The following is a 20,427-nucleotide window of genomic DNA, read 5'->3' as shown; positions in this document are numbered from 1 at the left end:
TCAAGAGGGCCTGGTGTCCCCAAGTGGAGTGGCTGGGGTAAAAGCCCGGTTGGGAGGGGAAGAGGTCGTAGGCGCGAGACAGACCTGGACAGCAAGATAGCACCCTTTCAAGCCCCAGAGCCGGACCCAGCAGGGACTGGAAAGGCCGGCTGGCTGGGGCAGTGGGGCTCCAAGTGACCTTGCTGTGGGGTGGCCACCGTGAGGGCGGGAAGAAGAGGCACCCTGGGGACCTGGAGAGCCATCCTCTCCTCTCTGGGCCTCCCCGTGGAGAGCCCTGGACACCAAGATCTCGAGCTCAGGGCCTGCCACAGCATTCCGTGGTCCCCGCGTCCGGGACACATCACCTGGGGCAGAACGGGAGAGGGGGAGGGGGGAGGGGGAGGGGGAAGGCGGGAGGCGGCGGCTCGGTTGGGCCGGGTGCGCACTGGGTGCTGGAGGTAGAGTGGGCGCACGCGTGTGGAATCGGGAGGGGGTGGGGTGAGGAGACGGGGGACGGTGTGCAGCGAGCAGGAGGGTGCTGGGAAGGGAGAGGGGCCGCGCGCGCCTCCGACTGCCGTTTTCTCCTCCCTTCCCGTCGCCCGGGGGATGAGCCTCCGCGTCTGCCCGCCCCCAATCCTGGGGCGGAGGCCTCGCGCAAACTCGGGGCGCGGCGCGCCGGTGCAGGGTCTCGGCCGCAGCCGGCTCCTTCCCGCTCCGCCGCGGCCCCCGGAGCGGCCCCTCCAGCCCGCGGTTCCCACCGAGGCCCGAGGCGGGTAAGGCCGCGCGGCGGGGTCCGGGCGCGCGGGGAGGCAGGGGACGGGGGCTCCGAGGGGACGGCGGGGCCCGGGAGGAGGGTCGAGCGGCCACCGGGTCCCGGCGCCGGAATTAGGCCCCGCGTCGCATCCGCGTCCCCGTCCCCCGCGCCAGCTGCTCCGCCAGGCGGCCGGGGTGGGGCGGGAGGGGACGGTCCCCCGGGTCCGGGCTGCGGGGGCGGGGTCTGCACTGTGTCACCACCGCGCTTCTCGGCGCCCCCGCGAGGCCAGAACCCGCTGCTCTGGCTCCGCGCCGCATGCGCGCTGCCCCAAGGGGTGCGGGCGGAGCCACCCGCGTGTGGCCTTTGTCCAGACAGTGGAGACTGTCCATCCCCGAGACTGTCCTTCAACACAACCCCCACCCCGGTGTGGCCTCGGGTCCCCGCAAGCCGTGGAGGTCTGGGCGGGTCCTCCCACCGCAGCCGGGGATGTGGGGGTCCTCCTCCCTCATTCTTTGCTCCCACTCCACCCCCAGGTGCGCAACCCGCGCACCCGCCTCACCCTCTGTCCAGGCCCGAGTGCCTTACCCTCCCACCCCACTCCCAGCCCTGCGCGGGCCGTCCTCGAGATGCCGAGTCCCCGAGCCCGTCTCCAGGCCCTGGGGACCCTGGCCCCCTGACCCTCACAGAAGCTGAGGTCCTTTCTCCGTTGGCCGCAGGCTCGCCCCACAAGGATGAACTGGACGGCCGCGACGTGCTGGGCTCTGCTGCTGGCCGCCACCTTCCTCTGCGACATTGGCGCGGCCAAGGGCGGCCGTGGAGGGGCTCGCGGCAGCGCCCGGGGAGGGCTGCGCGGGGGCGCGCGCGGGACCCCACGGGTGCGCGTGAGGCCGGCGCCCCGCTACGCGGGCTCCTCCCTGCGCGTGGCTGCGGCCGGGGCGGCGGCGGGGGCGGCGGCCGGCCTGGCGGCGGGTTCCGGCTGGAGAAGGGCCCCGGGCCCCGGGGAGCGCGGCCTGGAGGACGACGAGGACGCGGCACCAGGCGGCAACCGGACGGGCCAAGGCGTCTACAGCTACCGGGCGTGGACTTCGGACGCGGGGCCCACCGGCGGCCCGCGCCTCTGCCTGCTGCTGGGCGGCGCCCTCGTTGCCCTGGGGCTGCTGAGGCCCTAGGCCTGGCCAGGCTCGGGGCCAGATCCGGCCCCCAGCCCGCGCCCTCCCCGCAGGCCCCCCGCCCCGGATCGGCCCCAGAGGCCGCCAGCGGCTGAGCGCCGCTTCCCACCGCTGCCGGCGGCCTCTGACCCACAGACGCTGCCTGGGGGATTCCAGCCAGCCCGGGCAGGAGCCGCGGCCTCTCCTATGGGTGCCCACTGACGCCCCCGGCCCACCGCCCGGCCCAGGTCCCTCCCCAGCCTCCCCATCCTACCGAAGGACCAGGGCCCTTCAGTCCCAGGATGCCCCGCCTACCGCCTGGATGCCAGGGTCTCCCCCCAACCCCCTCCACCGTCAGAAAAGCAGGTGCCATCCCGTGCTTCGGGTACCATCCAGGCTGACGGCCCACCATCTCTCCAGAGCTGCCCAAAGTGATGTCCAAGACCAGGCTGCTCAGGCCATTCTGGCCCCCCTGAGGACCCTGTGGCCTCCCCCACAGAAGCAGCCAGAATGGACCAAAGGATTTGAGGACTTGGGGGGAGAGGTTTCCCTCACAGGTTTTAGTGTGCCTACCACCTGTCCGGAAGAGGCCGTCTGCGGACTGGAGCCCAGGCGTGCCCATCACTCTCTAGAGAATCCCTGGAGCACCCCCTGCCACAGCAGCTGCCCCGGAGCCCGGCCAGCCCACCCTCAGGTCCAGAAGTGTGCCCCCTCACCAGGCAGACCCTCTCAAGGCCACTGCCAGGTGCCTCTTGGAGCCACTGTGCTCTAACTTGAAACAAGTCACTTAACTCTTCTTGGGACCTGTTTGGGAGGGGGGGGGGGGAGCGGGGGGGGGGGGGCACTGTCTAAGCTTCAGAACCTTTTCATTTCCTTTGAGCTTTAGGCTCCCGTTCTGGAATCGTGCCTGCTGGTACTCAGGGATGGAGAGAGCTCCCCAGGACAGCCAGCTGTGGCTCCGGCAGGTCTGCAGCTGCTCCAGGAAGGTGAGGGCCAGGTGTGAACGGCGGAGGCGGGGTCTCAAGTCAGAACCAACAAACAGGCCACCAGCAGGTCCCTGGAGGCAGGCGCAGCAGCAAGTACGACCAGATGCGGGCTGCTCTGGCTGAGCAGAAGGAAGCGTGCAGGAGGCTGACCCCCGCAACACCACGGCGGCCATCCGGGCACCTGAGGGTGTTCTGAGGACAGAAGACACCCAGGGAAGTGTCTAAGGGTTTGCCTCTGGCACACAAACACCCGTCTGCAGACCAGCCCATTGCTTCTCAGGTGCCCGGAAGCCCATTTCCCTCCAGCCTCTGGCCTGGCTTGCAGTTCGTGAGCTCAGCCCTGGAGGCCTTGGCTCTGTACGCCCTCTGCCCCATATCCCACGGCAGGACAACGCCCCAGGCCTGGATCCTCTGGATCGCCCCCTCCGTCGTCGGTGCTCACTGAAAGCCTCACCTGCCGCTGGGCTGCCTCCCAGAATCTGCCCTCACCCCCCAGACTATGGGGCCTTTGGACTCAGCTGACAGAGGCCAGTGCCAAGACCAGCACCTCCGGGGGCCCTGCCACCTCTGCTCGCCCACAGCTGACACACAGGTCTGGTCAGGGTGAGGGTCACCAAGCTACCAGCGGAGCCCTGGACCAAGCATTGTTCTCCAAAGACCAGGACACAGATCCGCACTGCCAGCATTCCTGGGGTACGAGCCCAGGTGCCTCTCCATCCATTCCAGACCAAATTTGATGCAACCAAAGACCAGCAGGCTGCGGCCAAGCCCTGCCCGGGGCCTCGGGCAGTGTGACCATTCTGCCACCGTACTTGCAGGCAGCACAGGGAGACCCATCAGGGCTGCACCTCGGGCCAACTCAGTTCTCCCTGCGGGGCCAGGAGCATGGGCCCAGCCTCTGAGCCGCCCTCACAGGCTGCAGGGCACCACACACCAGCCTGACTCCCAGAGCCTGTCCCCATCTGGCACAGTCACATGCTAGAGTACTTCCTGCCCTACTGGTCAGGGTCCCAGCAGGAGGCAGATGACACCCAGGGGGGGTAATCTCAGATTAGGAAGTGTGCGCCACCGTGGGCACCTTCAGGAGGGGAGGTGCCTGGCAGAGACTCCAACGCTCCAAGAAGGCCACACACACTGGACACAGAAGGAGCAGAGCTGCTCACCAGGCCCACCCCACCCCCTTTCCCTCCTCTGCCCTTTTCTGGAATGCAGGCTGGCAGGTACAGGTCCCTGGGGAGAGTCCCACTGTCCAGTAGCTACAGTTTGCCACTCGGAAGTGGGGGGAAGCCACACCAGCGACCCTCCCAGCCTGCATGCAGCTGGCAGTGAGCAGGGCAGCCCCCGGGGCACCGAGGGAGCAGACAGTTCTGGGGTTTGTTCACAGCTCCTTGGCACCTCTTGTCCACTTTGTGTGCACATTTTCATCGTGTCGTGAAATAAACACTCCACTGGCAAACAGACTCTTCTTTACTGCAGGACCCAGGGTACCACCAAGGCCCCAATACATAGGCCTTACTCACTAAGCAGTTCATATCCCGTTTTTTGTGTCGTTTTGGAGAGACGTTAACATGTGAGCCCAAGGTGCTCCTGGTGCACAGCAAACGAGCCACCAGCAGAGACTGGCCTTGTGAGACTTTTAAATTGCAGACTGTACGTTCACGTCCTCCTGAGAAAGCATCATCTTCCCCCTGAGAGATACTCGGCACAGTTGAGACACCCAGGGACAGCTTAGGGACTTCGTCAGCCCTGACGTCCAGACCCCAGGCACAGTCCCCAACAACAGCTGGCCAGGCTGTGGGGCAGCAGGAGGTACAGGTTCCTTCCCGGCGTAGAGACCTGAGTGGATAGTGACCAGCATGGAGCTTCTGGAAAAGGGAGGCCCAGCATCAGATTCTGGGCTGTGGCCTGGGATGCCCCGCATCTCTGGTGCCAAGGGCCAGGCAGGAGTGAGGCCCCTGCCAACTGGACCAGTTCAGGGCTCTGCCACGGGGGACCTCTGCAGGACATCCCTGTCCAGCATCACTGGGCCCAGCAGCCCCCTGCGGAAGGTCTGGAGGAAGTCTCGGGCTGCCGCAGGGTAGTTGGGCTGGATGACGTTCACGTCACCTGGGGGAGAGAAGAGGGTCTGGTGAGGAAGGCACCTCCCCACGGGGCAGGCGCAGGATTCAGGCGCACGCCTCCCTGCCCGTCCTCAGGGACGGACGGTGGGCACCTGTGGAGCCTGGGCACGAGCACATGTTCTGAAAGAAAACACAAGAGTCTGGGCTGTGGCGCCTCGACCTCGGCAGGTTTCAAACCGGTGGGACGTAGGGTATATCCAGCACCAAGAGGCAGGGCCGCCTTGCCGTCTACAGGCTGAACCGAGAGCCCGCCCCTCTGCAGAACCTGTGTTCCCAGAACAGCCACACGTGCCCACAGTGTCCTCCCCCAGCACCAGGGGCCGCTCAATCGGCTGGTTCCCCAAGCCCAGCCGGAGGCGAATGCCCCCACTTCTCACCCGTGCCCGTGAGCACTTTCACCTTCTGTGTCTTCCCCAGTCTCACAGCCACCTGCTTCAGCACGCTGGCGATGTCGTCACAGGCGCCGCCCAGGCCATAGTGCCGCACATACCTACACACAGACCAACAGTCGGGGAGAGGGAGCCAGGTGGGGACATGCTGGGTCACGCCCAGCTCCACCAGGGACCCCTCGTGCATGTGGCCATAAGTGCCCACTGCAGAGCTGCCGGCGTCTGTCCTCCCACGTGGCCACAGCCAGCTGTCCTGAGGACCGCTTCCCTGCTGATGCCCGTGGCTGCAATGGCGGGACGACTGCGTCATCCACCCCGTTCCCGAGCAGCCCGTAGCCTGGAGCCCTAGGTCATCACGGCAGTACCCTGACAGGTGCTCCAAGCCTCTGGGCAGCCGCCCGAGGCAGGATCGCCAGGATTGCCAGCACTCTCTCCAGGGGAGAATGAGCAGGTCTGACTGGTGTTTTCTGTAGCCCACAGACCAGCACAAACCCACTCGGCGCCCGCCTCTGCCGAGAACTGTCCAGTAGCTCTTGTGGACGCCCCGTCCGTGACGCTGGCTCAGGGCCTGATGAGAAAGGCCAGCACAGGGCCGGGTGTGTCTGACCCTGAAGGGTTGAAGGAGACAAGCCTCATCCACAGACAAGCACGTCCCCCACAGGAGCCGGGAGACACAACTAACACCTCTGCCGGCCACTCGTCCCGGAACCTACAAAAGCCGGAGCGACGGCGGGATTTGCCTCCGGGTCCACAGAGCCGGGCGGGGCTCGGCCGCAAGGCGACCCCACCCGGGTATCGGAGCGCCCACCTTGGAGGACATCGCATCCTGAGGAAGGCAGGTCCCAAATCAAACTTGCGGCCCCTCTGTCCTGGGCACCCCACTACACACACGCAAGGGCCGCCCTGCGGGACACGGCTGCCTGTTCTCCAGAAACACTGGGGGACCGCGGAGGCCCACACAGACTCCCACAGAAATGAAACAAAATGATCAATTTGAAATCCTACTTCCATGCAAAATGGAGTAACGAGAACTGAACTTACGATCCACCTGAAACAACCAGAAACATACAAAACAATGGTTTTCAAGGCACCAGACATCAAGCTACAAAGGATGTAAACCAACAAACACCCAGCCTGGTGCCCGGAGACCCCAGGGAGCCCCGAGGGTGGCTGGAGTGCGGGCCCAGTAAAAGTCACACGACAGAACCAGAAAGGGCAGAGCTGCCCAGAGAGAGAATTCTGGAAGCCTGCCATCCTCTGTATTTAGCAGAGGAGGGATCTGCACACATGATAAAGGAAGTTCCCCAAAGCCAGAGGCCAGGAAGGACCACCCTGGAGGGCACAGGGGCAGCAGTCAGTGCTCACGGAGAGTCAGGAGCAGACGGAAACCTCATGACCCATGGGTTACAGCGGAGGTGGGGGGAGGCCCTGCCTCAGTCAGGCCTGGAAGGAACTGTTTCCAGATAATTGTCTCAAGCAAAGCTCAAGGATGTGTCCAGGAACTTAAAGATACCCATCTCCCAAGAAGGTAAAATTTAAAACACCAAGCATCCAAGCAAAAATGATCAGGCGTGCACAGCAGGAAAACAGACTCATCGTGAGGAGGAAATCAGTCAGCTGAAAACGCCCCAGACGTTAGGACTAGCAGAGATGTTAGACCGGTCATCGTGACCACATTCCATGTGGTTACAAAGTTAAGCAGATACACAGAAGATGTAAAGCATGATCCGAATCGGACTAGAGACCCGTGCTGTGAGACACACACTGGCGGGCGCTAGCAGTGGGTCAGACACATGGGGTGCAGGCAGGTCGCCCATGGGGCAGCAGCCGTGCCCAGCAGGTCCTGAGGACGGGAGCGGGCAGGAACTGAAAACACAGGAAGAAATAATGGTTGAAAATGTGATAAAAGCTACAAAGCCACAGATCTAAGAACTCAACAAACTATAAGCACAAGAAACATAAAGAAAACCACACGGGTCCCATTGTCATAAATTGCTCAAAAGCACGATAAAGAGAAAATCCTAAAGGCAGCTGGAGGAACAAAGACAAACGTGACAGATTCCTCATCAGAAACAGCACAGGTGAGAACAGGATGGGACAAAATCCCTCCACTCCTGAAAAAAAACCATCCACCCGGACTTTCACACACAGGGCAAGTATCCTTCCAAAACGAACATGAAATACGGGCATCTCTGGACAAACCTGAGGAGACAAACTCCTCACCAGCAGACCTGCATTACAGTAAATGCTACAGGAAATCGTCAGCGGATGGCGACACCAGACAGAACGTGGATCTACACAAAGAAACAAGCGGTGCCCATGAACCATAAAGCCATGGGCAAACAGCTAAGATTACGTCCCACACTTGGGAGTCTCCATATGAGCGAAAACAGTACATCTCAGGCTTACAAAATACACGAAAGCAAGACAGAACAACAAAAGCCCAAAGATCACGAGAAAAATGGAGATGCGCTTATGCGCCATGAGACGGGTTCTATCACCTAACCCTCCTCACACCGAGACAACCTCCTCCATACGTTACAGAAGGCAAGCTGACAAAGGGGAGAGAGGGGATGAGAGTATCCCAGTAACCAGAAAAGGCCAGAGAGACAGACAAAGAGACAGAGGAAGAGAGAGAAAGATGCAGAGAGAGACAGAGAGAAAGATGGAGACAGCACAGGCAGAGGCAGAGGAGGAGGAAAAGGAACAAAGGACGGACAGGACAAAGAGTAAAATGACAAACGTAACCCCAAGGTCAATAATCACATGACACGTAAATGGTCCAATACCCAAAATAAAAGACAGAAATGGTCAGGTTGGATAAGAAACAAGGCTTCACTATCTGTACACAGCCTATGAGAAACATATTTTATTTCATTTTATTTTAAATATTCATTTATTTATTGAGAGAGAGAGAGTGAGGGGAGAGGGGAAGAGAATGGCCCGATCCCACGAACTGTGAGACCATGACCTGAGCTGAAATCTAGAGTCGCATACTTAACTGACAGAGCGCCCCAGGCACCCCGAGAAACACGTGTTAAATATAAAGACACAAACACGCTCCATGTGAGCACTCATCAGAAGCCACAGCAGGTGTGTAACTACCAGACGAGGTCGATGTCAGAGCAGGAAGTATTGTGAACATCAAGAAAGGCATTTTGACTGATAAGGGCATCGGTTCAGGGGGACACGATGATCCCCGGGCTGTCCCTGCACCGCACAACAGAGCTCCGAAATGCGTGAAGCAGACGGACAGAGCCGCAAGACAGACAGACCACAGGCAGAGATTTCAGTACCTTCTCTCAACAACCGATGGCAAAAACAGAAGGAAAACCAGCAAAGCAGAAATAATAATAAAGACTGAACGGTAATCAATGAAATAACAGAAAGATAATGGAGAAAGTCAATGAAACCATACCAACAAAACTGACAAAGCTCCGGCCAGGCTGTGGTCCTCGACGCGATAAAGGACACCCAGCAAACACCCTCTGCTCACGTCTCACTCCTGGGGGAATAACAAGGTGTAAATCTGCACCAGGAAGGAGCGACTGGAGGCACCACACAGAGGAATCTGAAAGCAGTCACACCGAGGATGGGAACCCCGCAAGACAGAGCACAGGACATCCAAGGAAAGACAGGAAACAGACGGTCATCAGGATGTGGCGAGCGGGCTTTGGGGTCTCGTCTGTAAAATGGGAGCAGGTAAAGGTGGGAAGGAGGAATTACCAAAGAGCACAGGAAATTTGAGGCTTTTCTTGACTGTGTAACAAACATACCGATCTGTATGCTGCAAATAACGTGCAGGCTGCTGGTCTAATCGCATCTTACTGCTGCTGCTTTTTTAGACTATGTTTGTCTAGAACGAGAGAGAGAGGCGAGCCACCTGCCCCGGACCCTGCACTCACCCAAAGAGCTGGTGCCTGTTGAGGGTGTAGAGAAGGTAGTCCGCCAGGGTCTCCTCCCCGACAAGGTGGTCTAACACGGTTCCTAGAATCAGGCGACCAGGGTGAGCCCGGCAAACCAGCCTGGCATCTGCACCCCAGGGCCTCTCCCTGTCTCAGCCCGAGGTGCTGCTGAGGAGGAGGCCCGGCCGTGGCCCTTGGACCTGACCCACAGACCTGCCTTGGCTGTAAAATGGGAGAAGGAAGGCACTCTCTCCAAGGAGGGCTGTGAGGGTCAGTGGGGTCACAGCAGTGCCTGGCCCACATGCGCCCTGAGCTAGGACCGCACAGGCTGCTTGAGACGCCCACTCAGCACAACATTCAAGAGTCTGCAACATCCAGGCCTAGAAAGGCAGGCACAAAGTGCCAGGGCTGGGGGCCCCGCACCCAGGCGGCAGGAGGGGGCACGAAGGGTGACCCCCAACTCACCACACAGGGCCAGCTTTAGGCCCATCTCCACGCTTTCAATCCGAGGAGCCAGCACCCCCGGAGTGTCCAGCAGGAACATCAGCGGCCGCTCACACACCTGTGGACACAGAGGACAGTCGGCCGCGCCGCTGCCTCCAGGCTTGCTGCTGGGCGGCCCCTGGAGCCGGGGTGTTAGGCTCCTGAGGCTCCAACGAGGCCTTTCCACCACACTCTTGGCTTCCCCACTGGGTCAGCTCCCACTGAGTCCAGAGAACAGGAGCAACAGGCCCCAAGGGCCCCAATCTTCTCCTCCCAGGGAAAGAAGGGAACGTGTGGACAAGCTGAGCTGAGCTGTGTGACCTTAGGCAGGTGCGTGCTCCCCCTCTATAAAACAGGGGTGACGAGCACGCCTGCCCGCAGCTCTGGTGGAAGGCTGGTGCAGTGCCTGGCGTGCGGCAGCACTCGGTGGGGCGGGTGGAGGCAGTGCCCCCCGAGTCCTCAGGAAGCAGCAGGCGCCTGCGTGTGGAGCTCCAGACCCAGCAGCCGAGGACCCTACCTGGATTCTGGACATCACGGCTCTGGTGATCCCAGGCTCGCCGCCCACCCTGGTAGCTTTCCCTGTGGGATGCAAAGGGGCTGTCGGACGTAGTGAACACAGAAGCCTGGCACACAAGCTACAGAAGAAGAAATGACACAGCCGGAAACCCATGAAGGCCCAGATGAGCTCGTGCTCAACTCAGCACCAAACCAACAGGGACCAAAACGCACCTCCCTGGTGCCTGGGAGGGTGAGGAGAGGCCAGGGCCTGGCCGTGGAGGTCAGCACAGAGCTGCTGCTTCCCACACGACGGCTTCCTCCCTCCTGGACTTGACCCTGTGCCCCCGACACCGAGCCTACACCCGGCAAATCAGCCCCACAGCACTGATCATGACAGGCCTGTCTGTGAGCACAGCTCCCGACCAAGGGGCCGGATAAACTCAAGAGTAGAGATACATGTATCTATCGGTGGACGAGTGGAAAAGCAAAACGTGGTATCTAAACATAATGGAATATTATTCAGCCTTGAAAGGGAACAAAATTCTGACACAGGCCACAGCACGGATGGACCTTGGGGACATTATGCTCAGTGAAATCAGTCCAACAGAAAAGGACAACTACCGTGTGATTCCATTCATGTGAGGTAGGAGCTCTTCAGAGATCCAGGGACAGAAGGCAGATTAGTGGTGCCCAGGCGGTGGGAGGGGAGAGGGGGCTAGGGGTTATGTTTATAGACTTTCAGTTTGAGACCAAGGAAAAGTCTAGAAATACTGTGATGGTCGCACAGCACTGAATATATTTAATGCCACCAATTTTTTTTTTAAGCCACAATTAGAGAAAAGTAAACTTAAAAAAAAAAGATGATTTGGGGCACCGAGGTGGCTCAGTTGGTCCGACTTCAGCTCAGGTCATGATCTCGCAGTTTGTGGGTTCGAGCCCTGTGTCGGGCTCTGTGCTGCCAGCTCAGAGACTGGAGCCTGTGTCGGATTCTGTGTCTCCCTTTCTCTCTGCCCCTCCCCTGCTCACACTCTGTCTCTGTCTCAAAAATAAACATTTTTTAAAAAATTAAAAAACAGGGGCGCCTGGGTGGCGCAGTCGGTTAAGCGTCCGACTTCAGCCAGGTCACGATCTCGCGGTCCGGGAGTTCGAGCCCCGCATCAGGCTCTGGGCTGATGGCTCAGAGCCCGGAGCCTGTTTCCGATTCTGTGTCTCCCTCTCTCTCTGCCCCTCCCCCGTTCATGCTCTGTCTCTCTCTGTCCCAAAAATAAATAAACGTTGAAAAAAAAAATTTTTTTTTAAAAAATTAAAAAACAAAATGATGATCTGACAATTCTCCAACGAGCACCAAAAACACCATCTGTAAAATAACAGTTGAGCGGAGCTCATGGTGTTTGGGTTTGTTAATAGAGAACGCATCCTGGTGTGGAACACGAAGCCAACGTGGGACTTGGTACTGAACTTTAAAATACTTAATGGAAAAGGGTAATGACACAGCGAGTAAGTAGTGTGGGCACGTCTGTGTGACTCCAAATCCAAATGAGCACGAAACAAGGAGATAGGCCCGGGGTCTCCCCAGAATCTCCCCCGAGCAGTCAGGCAGGATGCCGTCTCCCAGCTGGGGCTGCCCCATCAACCGCCTGCTGCTTGTTATCAGGCCCCATCTATCTGGCTACGCCATGAGTATGGACATCAAAGAGATTTCCGTGAAGGCCATGAGTATGGACATCAAAGAGATTTCCGTGAAGGGGAACACAATCACCAACAGGCAGGAAAGTCATCCACGTGTTAAATATCTTAACACTTCATGTTCAGGAGAGAGAACGAAGTAAAATGTGCAACAGGATAGGGGCGCCCGGGTGGCCCAGTCAGTTGAGCATCCAACTTCGGCTCAGGTCATGATCTCACAATTCGTGGGTTCGAGCCCCGCGTCGGGCTCTGTGCTGACCGCTCAGAGCCTGGAGGAGCCTGCTTCGGATTCTGTCTCTCTCTCTCTCTCTCTCTCTCTCTCTCTCTCTCTCTCTGTCTGCCCCTCCCCTGCTCACACTCTGTCTCTCTCTCTCTCAAAAATAAATATTAATTTTTTTTTTTTTAATTTAAAATGTGTGACAAGATGATTCTGTCTCACCATTTAACCTTACATCAGTTATCCGGTGCAAAGAGACAACCCTGAGGGGCCATGAGGCTCTGGCTAAGGACGAGGTTTTTCTCAGAGCCAGAGGAAGAGCGGCCACTCGCCAGCAAATACCACAGCATCAGCTCACAACGGCCAGCAGTACCTTTCCTGAGGTGCTGTCTCCTGAGCGCGTTGATGAGCGAGGATTTGCCCACGTTGGGGATCCCAATCACCATGGCACAGTACTCCAGACTCTGCAGAAGCACAAGAGCAGGGAGTCAGGGGTCCACCCGGACCACCCACAGCCCCACTGAGAGCCTCACGTGGCTCATGCAACGGGACCCACAAACCCAGGCCAGTTCAGGTGAAGAAAGGTCACTGTGGAGGCCCCGCCAGCCTCAGCAGGGCCACCCCCCACCCCTGCTCCAAACAAGAAGACAGAAGGCAGCTCTGTGGGCTGGGGCAGCACAGAGACAGCCCCCAGGAGTTCTCGGGGCTTGGTGATGGCCCAGCATGGGGACTGGTCTACCACTGCTTAGCCACCGAGCCCAGGGCTCCTCAGCAGGAGGGACCACCCCACAGCCAGCACTGAGCCCCACCACCGACCTCTCCTCGATGATAGCGGCAGCTGCTCCCCACCAGTCCCGTGACCGTCGGGATTATCTGCAACAGACAAACCACACAGCGGCACACTCGCACAGAAACCGGCTTCCTCCTTAGCTTCTGGAGGTGGCGTACCCCATGCCCAGCATCGAAGAACCCGGGCTCTGTCCACATCAGGGCTTAGAACGCGCTGGCGGGGGGGGGGGGGGGGGTCACCTGCGCCCTGACCTGTCCCTCCACCATCAGCAAGCAGGTCAATCCCCCAGAGGGTGATGGCTGTGACCGCAGCCACCTTCCACAAAGATACACCAGCCAGGGAAATCCTCGAAATACAACTGCGGAAAACCAGGCACCACACCCTCCAGAAGCTTGTCCAACAACAGCCCCGGGTACACGCTACAGCCTGGCACTGGGCCCTGCAGACCACCACAGGCTGCCCAGGGCCTACCTGCTCTCGACCAGAGATGAGTGTACCCCAAGAACCCCAGCCAAGCCCTGCCTTGCCTCCAAAACTCTGCTTCTCACAAGGGCATGAGATAATCCATTTCTTTTAAATGTATTTAATCAAAAGCATTAGGGTGTAAAACAGAGAAGCACCTACCTGCTTGACATTCTCATCCTGTAAACAGTTGGTGAAAACAACATTTTTTAGGCCTTCTCCTTCTAAGTGCTGTATAATTTTCTGAAAGAGATATTTCCATTTTTTTTTCAATATATGAAATTTTTGTCAAATTGGTTTCCATACAACACCCAGTGCTCATCCCCAAAGGTGCCCTCCTCAATACCCATCACCCACTCTCCCCTCCCTCCCACCCCCCATCAACCCTCAGTTTGTTCTCTTTAAGAGTCTCTTATGCTTTGGCTCTCTCCCACTCTAACCTCTTTTTTTTTTTTTCCCTTCCCCTCCCCCATGGGTTCCTGTTAAGTTTCTCAGGATCCACATAAGAGTGAAAACATATGGTATCTGTCTTTCTCTGTCTGGCTTATTTCACTTAGCATAACACTCTCCAGTTCCATCCACGTTGCTACAAAGGGCCATATTTCATTCTTTCTCATTGCCATGTAGTATTCCATTGTGTATATAAACCACGATTTCTTTATCCATTCATCAGTTGATGGACATTTAGGCTCTTTCCATAATTTGGCTATTGTTGAGAGTGCTGCTATAAACACAGGGGACGATATTTCCACTTTAAAAACTAAATGAAAATGTGGATGTGATATGCTAAAATCCAAGGATCTGAGATTGAAGCCCCACCCCGACCTGGGCCAGGCGAGGGGGCCCCATGGACAGCACAGACCATAGAGGAGGCTCCAGTGTGAGCACAGGAAGGAAGTGCCCTGGGCAGGGGTCCACGAGCTGCAGGCTCCAGCGGGCATGAGGGCTCAGCACAGACACTGGCTGTCCTCTCGGGACACAGGTACCTCCATGGAAAATGAGCCACCTCTGGCTGCATTCAGTGATCTGCTTAGTCCTGAGTATTCTGACGAGCTCTCACAAAATGACCACTGTAAACCCAGCCTTAATCCAATCCAAGTACAAAGTACATGCAACGCTTTAAAAGCTCAAAAGTAAACTAAGGTTAATATGAATTTATTGGTCTTAACATTAAGTGAAATCAGTGTAGGAATCATAGTTTTTAATACCGGTATGATATTGTTTGACCACGTACTGACCTAAAACATGGTCAATGCCTAAATGAACCAAAAGTCATTTGCTAACTTAATTTTCATTATATATTTCAGTTGTTTGTTATGATGATACAGATGAGGATACAGGCCACAACAAAGACATATTTGAAGCCACGCTTTGAAGTGTATACATTCACATGGGATGTCCCCACCCACCCCCAGAGGCAGACATGAAGGGCCATCCCTGGGGCCTTCTCCTCTCCTCTCCTCTGCCCACAGCAGCACCTGAGAGGAGGAGCACACACTCCCGCCGCCTCCCAACCAGTTGAGACACCGCTGTGTCCCTATGTTAGGTCACCTTATGTGCCCAACACTCCACAAAGATTAGCACTTAAGGCCAGAAGCAATCGCTGGTAAGACTCAAGTCTCAACCAATGAAAGCAAAGCTTGTGATGCTAAGTTAGTAGAGCGTGCGTGCAGTGAAGCCCACAAACACCTTGTTCTGGGGGCTCTGGAGCTGTCCACCCCCCGTCCTGCACAGCAGAAGGGATTTAAATGACCAGAGGTACCCGCACGTGGGTTAGGGGTGGCCTCTGCTCGGATTCTCAGCAAACAAAGAGCTCCTATATTTGATGTTCCCCTGGAAACCTTGTGACAGAGACTTGTGGTTGGGGTCTAAGTAATTCAAACATACCACGACCAACTGAGAAGCCTGAATGCACTCTGCCAACAAAGAGGACGCTGCGCCACTAACAGCCTGAAAACTGCTAGGCTGGAATCCACAAGGGTCTGACACCTGCCCTTCCGGAAGGATTCGATAATACAGCAAGAAAAGCAGAGGTGAACACTCAAAAATAATATGCCCAGACCTTCATGTTTCTTGTATGCTGGGACACGTGGGCATGCCCTGCACTTGGTCACTTGTGTCCCCCGATCCTGCCTGCTTTGAAGACATTACTTTGGGCCTCCAGCGCACTTGGTGTCTGGAAGGCCATGGAACTGGCCAGTGTGGGTGCCTGGGCCAAACGCAGCCATCACAGGAGACCTCCAGGTCAGTACCTGTGGCCTGTGCCTACGGCCACCAGCCTCAAACAGCTACGGAAACTTATTAACTGAAATGAAATAAAACACGAGTATCGTGTCTGCAGCAGGAGCCACATCTCAAGCGCTCAGAGCCACATGGGGCCAGAGGCCACCCTGTGGGGCACTTGGCTCCAGCAGCAAAGCCTGGCCACTTCCTTTGGGAGGTGCGTTCTCTGGTCATTTGGACCATACATTAAACATTAGAGGGAAGCAGGTCACTTTGAGAAATCAGGCGGGAATACCTCCGCAAACAAAGGGTTGTTTGCTAAAAAGCAAGCCTGCCTGAGTGAATCAACAGAGTCTGCTTGCAAGGGTGACCCTAGACACAACCCTAGTGCTGGAGGTGCCCGGGACAGGGACCTTCACCTGCTGCTCTTTCAGATCCGCCAAGTCCATTTTGTTGAGGACCAGCACATGAGGCTTAAGCCCAAGGGTTTCTTGAAACAGAGGGTTGCGGCCTGAAAGTGGAATGTGGCAAAATTAAGGCAAAAATTCCTTTAATGCTTCACCAGACCATTATTTTATCTCGTCTTGTTATGCATATTGGCACCACCTTCAGAAGAAAATCTTTTTCTTTTTTAAGGTTTATTTATTTATTTTTGAAAAAGAGAGCATGTGCACACAAGCGGAGGAGGGACAGATAGAAAGGGAGAGACAGAGAATCCCAAGCAGGCACTGTCAGCGTAGAGCCTGACAAGGGACTCAATCTCCCGAACCATGAGATCATGACCCGAGCTGAAACCAAGAGTTGGACACTTAACCGACTGAGCCCCCCAGGCGCCCCCAGAGGAACATCTTTAGAAGGAAGTGAGCAGAGGAGGAAGCCCAGTCTCAAAGCAAGTACATGCCAGCCAGCCCAGCCTCATACCCCAGTCCTACCCTCCTGGCAGAGAAGAAGGAAACGGTCTCACTGCCATGGAACCACCACATGCAAGCAGGGCAGTGGTTCTCACGTTCCTCCTCAAATGGGAATGGTGGCGGCAGAAACAAAAAACAAAGCTCAGGGGAAGGTCTTATTAATGGGTTCTTTGTTTAGTTGCCAAGATATGGGAGTTCAAAATGAATGATCTGATCACTCAAAAAAAGGGCCTCCCGTAAAGTCCTAACTAGTATACCTCAAACCAATGCCGCCCTCTGGTTACTGCCAAGGAGATGAGGGTCCCCCATGGAAACCACCACTGAAGGTTCTGCCTCCTTACTAGCACTGCCACGCCCTTCCTCCCTCAGCCAGGGACCCTCGGGGATCACGACAGGTCCCACCTCGTGGAACCCTAACGCAGGTAGAAGGGGGGTGCCCATATATCTATCTTCTGAACACTCAGCTCCTTCCCGGTGCTTCATCTCCTAGTGAGTCCAGGTGTGAAACTCCTAAGGCCTTGGGCACACCCTGGGTCCAGGCACCAGTTAAGCTGCCTACTCTCTTCCCTAAAGGGTTAACCAATCCTGTATAATTCAGACTCTCCACCCCAGGGCCGCAACCCAACGTAGGCATTCTTGCTGTCCTGGAGAAAAGGGCAAACATCTAGAAGCCAACAGGACAGGTGTCCTCTTACAGAGCACTGAACAGTAACTACAGGTTCATCACTTTTGATAATCGTAAGATTGCCAGCAAACACTTCTGGCCAGCATGAGATATCCTACAATATTTCGCCTACAATAAATAAACTCAGTACTTTCTTACAAAAGTTCCAAGTCTTTGAAATAGTGAAAATTGTCCCTCATCTGCTATCCCTGAGGTGGTAAGAACTCTCAAACCAATGTCTTTACCACATAAAGAGAATCCAAGCATAGCTCAAATACAATAAAAACGGGGTCTGGAAAGTACATGGTAATGAGCAAGATCGCCAGACCCTGCCGGTTCCCGCCTCAAGCGTGGAGGAAAGCCTGCTGGCAGGAACGTTGAAATGAAGGTTGCACACCCCACCTCGAGAACCGACTACTGGACTCAACTGGAAGGCCTGGGCAAGGCAGGCAGAGGTCAGAGACAATGGATGCTATCTACCTATCAATGAGGAGGCTCGAAAAATACAAGGCCTGGACCCCCCACCAGAGATTCTGATTAACCGGTCTGGAAAGGGACCCAAACCAGGATTTTTAAAGCCTCCTGGGGGAACTCTGTCATGTACTGAGGGTTTAGAGTTAAATGCCAGTAACTCTGAGAGGTGAGGCTGCCAGGCACTGTGGGAGCAGACTGGACCAGAGCAGAGACCAGACACAGGAGGAGGACCAGACAGAGACAAGGCTACAAAGCAGGAATGCTTCCTGCTGCCTTGAGCACAGCCTGATTCAGGAAGGAGGGCCTCTCCTGTACCACTGCAATTCCACACCCAATTCCAATAAAGTTGGGGGTGGGGGAGGAGGACAACACCAAGCAATTCTGCGACACTACCAGGACATCCTACAAGTTAACTCAACTCTGACACTATCTACCTGGAGGAAGAGTCAGACCCCACAGGTTAATGCTCAGTCCCACAATGTGCCACCTCCCCACCCCACTCCCTCCAGGTGCCAATCCCGAGTCCAGTTGGTTACCGGTGCCTCTGACCAACTTGTTACAGATGAGAGGTTCCCACAAGCCCCTCCTCAGAGTCAATTAGCTTGCTAGAGCAGCCCACAGCCCTCTGAGAAACATCTTATTTACTAGATTACTGGCTTATTATAAAAGGATGTAACTCAGGAAGTCAGACAGAAGAAATGAATAAGGCGACGTATGAGGGAGTGGGGCACAGAGGTCCCGTGCTCTGAATGTGCCACTCTCCCTCTGTATCCACGTGTTTGCCAACCCAAAAGCTCTCTGAACCCTGTCCTTTTAGGTTTTTCTTGAGGTTTCACTATATAGGCCTGATTAATGAAATCAGTGGCCATTGGCAATCCATCCAACTTCCAGCCACTCTCACCTCCCCTGGCAACCAGCCCTGGAACTTAGGTGACTTAGTGGCTTTCCAAAAGTCACCTAACAACAGACACTTTTTTACCACTCTCATCACTTAAGAAATACCCAGGGTTTGTGGGGCCTGGGTGGCTCAGTTGGCGTCAGACTTCAGCTCAGGTCATGATCTCGGTCATGATCTCACAGTTCATGGGTTCAAGCCCTGCGCCGGGCTCTCTGCTGTCTCTCTCTCTCGCTCTCTCCCTCTCTCTCTCTCAAAAATAAATAAACTTACAAAAAAATGCCCAGGATTTTAGGAGCTCTGTGCCAGAAACAGGGACAAAGCCCAAATATATATATGTGTGTGTGTGTGTATGTGTATATATATATATACACATACACACACACACACATATATGCACACACACACGTGTATACATACACACACACATATATACACACATATACAACATATACCTACATGTGTGTATATATAGATTTCTTATCATAAACCACAGTATTACAACCACTAAAGGATATCCGGGCATCATGGACCTCGATGATACAGTCCACCAACTTTAGGCTGCTCTGCATCTTCTTCAGTCCTGGAAAACAGAAGAAAGATGCCTAAGGGAAGGCGTCTATGGCTTTTCAAGAGTGATGGGGTGACGCTGAATGGTCCAGAATGACACACCACCTAGAGAGAATACACCTGAGTGCAGTGTCCTAAGTCACCATAACTGATACACCCTTGCTGAGGGCCTCTTCCAAGTTCAATAACGGTGTCTCCAAAAAGAAGAGGTCCTGCCTGAAGGGCAAAAGCATGTCTGGGGTGGAGCCACTTGGAGGGCTCCAGCTGCAGTATTTAACCTCCTATGGGTCTTGGTCTCGGCCTTAAAAGGGTAACTCGGACCACCCGACTCTCTGGGCCCTCCACGCTGTGGGGACATGCTGCTGCCTAAGTTTCAGCCACTCGCACAGCAGTGAACTCCCCCTTAACCATTAACCAGGAACAACACCCACAACGAAAGTAACCACCCCCTCCCCCGCAGTGTCCCTCAGCACGGTGACCCCCCCCCCCCCCCCGCTCAACCGGGTCCTCCACATAGCCTCGGACGTCCGCGTCCCGAGGGCGGACACCCACGCACCGCACTCCGCAGGGGCCGGCGCACCGGGCACCGGCTCACCACTTACGCGGAGGTCAGAGCGCGCTGAGGGCTGCGGGAGCGGGACCCGGCGATCGCTGACACGGAGGACCGCGCCGGCCCCGCGCGTCTTCTCGGGCCCATTTTTACAAATCAACAGTAAGAAACTCCTCGAGGGCTTCAGGCAGAAGACAGCAGCGGCCGTGTCTTAAAGGTGCTGCAACGATAATAGCTGAATACTTCGCAGCTCGGCGAGGGCTTTCCTACCACCATTTCATCGAGTGCTCAAAACAAGACTCGGAAAAGTACGTCTCTGTGGACTCAGATGTGGAAACGGAGGCTTGGGGGAGCAAAGTGGCAGAAGGCACTTGCTGGGGCTCGGGGCTCAGGTCCGCCCCCGGGCCGCCGCCGCCTCCCGCCCCGCGCGCGGACAGCCTGACGAGCGAGCGGGCGCCGGGGCCACCGGGCCTCACCGCGCAAACACCGGCCCCTCCAGGCCCCGCTCACCCTTGGCCATGTGGCCCGGGAACCAGCGCGCCACGTCGCGACCGCCCAGGGGGAAGCTCTCTCGCCAGGCGACCCCGGCGGCGCCGCCCAGTGCGCGGAAGGCTAGCCTCATGGCGCCGCGACCCAGAGCGCCGCGGGGGAACGGCTCCCTCGACGGACCTCTCCGACCGGCCCACCATCCGGCCCCGTGGTTCCGGGGTTCAGGAGACGGAC

General features: G+C 56.6%; 3 protein-coding genes across 8 annotated transcripts in view; 1 reads left to right on the top strand and 2 right to left on the bottom strand.

Annotated features, from left to right (window-relative positions):
• LOC101090391 (olfactory receptor 287) overlaps window positions 1-1,496 on the bottom strand; it is a 21,325-nt gene extending 19,829 nt beyond the window's left edge. The window contains exon 1 of the mRNA XM_003994550.6: window positions 1,418-1,496. The gene's annotated coding sequence lies outside the window, so the exon portion shown is untranslated. The remainder of the gene's footprint in view (window positions 1-1,417) is intronic.
• On the top strand, window positions 1,465-4,323 carry SPRN (shadow of prion protein). Of its 2 annotated transcripts, XR_002736999.2 has the most exons (2): window positions 1,465-2,626; window positions 2,762-4,323. XR_002736999.2 is itself a non-coding variant. In XM_023241171.2 (1 exon), exon 1 carries the CDS (start codon window positions 1,465-1,467, stop codon window positions 1,900-1,902), a length of 438 nt encoding a protein of 145 aa, XP_023096939.1. In that variant the 3' UTR covers window positions 1,903-4,323. The 2 variants fall into 2 exon arrangements, 1 of the variants encoding a protein (XP_023096939.1); XM_023241171.2 differs by having other exon boundaries at window positions 1,465-4,323.
• On the bottom strand, window positions 4,317-20,427 carry MTG1 (mitochondrial ribosome associated GTPase 1). Of its 5 annotated transcripts, XM_006938297.4 has the most exons (12): window positions 20,215-20,359; window positions 19,757-19,924; window positions 19,044-19,167; window positions 16,060-16,151; window positions 13,580-13,660; window positions 12,982-13,038; window positions 12,539-12,629; window positions 10,282-10,343; window positions 9,747-9,843; window positions 9,282-9,363; window positions 5,365-5,477; window positions 4,317-4,973 (listed from the first exon to the last, which is right to left on the bottom strand). In XM_006938297.4, the coding sequence occupies exons 3-12, from the start codon at window positions 19,111-19,113 to the stop codon at window positions 4,840-4,842; spliced, it is 879 nt and encodes a 292-aa protein (XP_006938359.1). In that variant the 5' UTR covers window positions 19,114-19,167; window positions 19,757-19,924; window positions 20,215-20,359; the 3' UTR covers window positions 4,317-4,839. The 5 variants fall into 5 exon arrangements, with proteins under 5 accessions (XP_006938359.1, XP_003994576.1, XP_006938360.1 ...); XM_003994527.6 differs by lacking the exon at window positions 19,757-19,924 and having other exon boundaries at window positions 16,060-16,164; window positions 19,103-19,167; window positions 20,215-20,425; XM_006938298.4 differs by lacking the exon at window positions 19,757-19,924 and having other exon boundaries at window positions 20,215-20,299.

The sequence above is a fragment of the Felis catus genome, chromosome D2 (assembly GCF_018350175.1).
Source record: "Felis catus isolate Fca126 chromosome D2, F.catus_Fca126_mat1.0, whole genome shotgun sequence".
NCBI classification, from domain to species: Eukaryota; Metazoa; Chordata; class Mammalia; order Carnivora; family Felidae; genus Felis; species Felis catus.
The sequence above is the reverse complement of the archived record's forward strand: the minus strand, read 5'-3'. Positions and strand labels throughout refer to the sequence as shown.

What these genes read in the sequence shown, in the direction of transcription:
- SPRN (XM_023241171.2), top strand. Translation starts at nt 1,465, where the DNA reads ATGAACTGGACGGCCGCGACGTGCTGGGCTCTGCTGCTGGCCGCCACC.
- MTG1 (XM_003994527.6), bottom strand. Translation starts at nt 20,326, where the DNA reads ATGAGGCTAGCCTTCCGCGCACTGGGCGGCGCCGCCGGGGTCGCCTGG. An exon ending in GCCGCTATCATCGAGGAGAG is followed by an intron (nt 12,630 to 12,981) that starts GTCGGTGGTGGG and finishes GTGCTTCTGCAG; the next exon opens with AGTCTGGAGTACTGTGCCAT. An exon ending in CCGTGATGTCCAGAATCCAG is followed by an intron (nt 9,844 to 10,281) that starts GTAGGGTCCTCG and finishes CTGTGTCCACAG; the next exon opens with GTGTGTGAGCGGCCGCTGAT.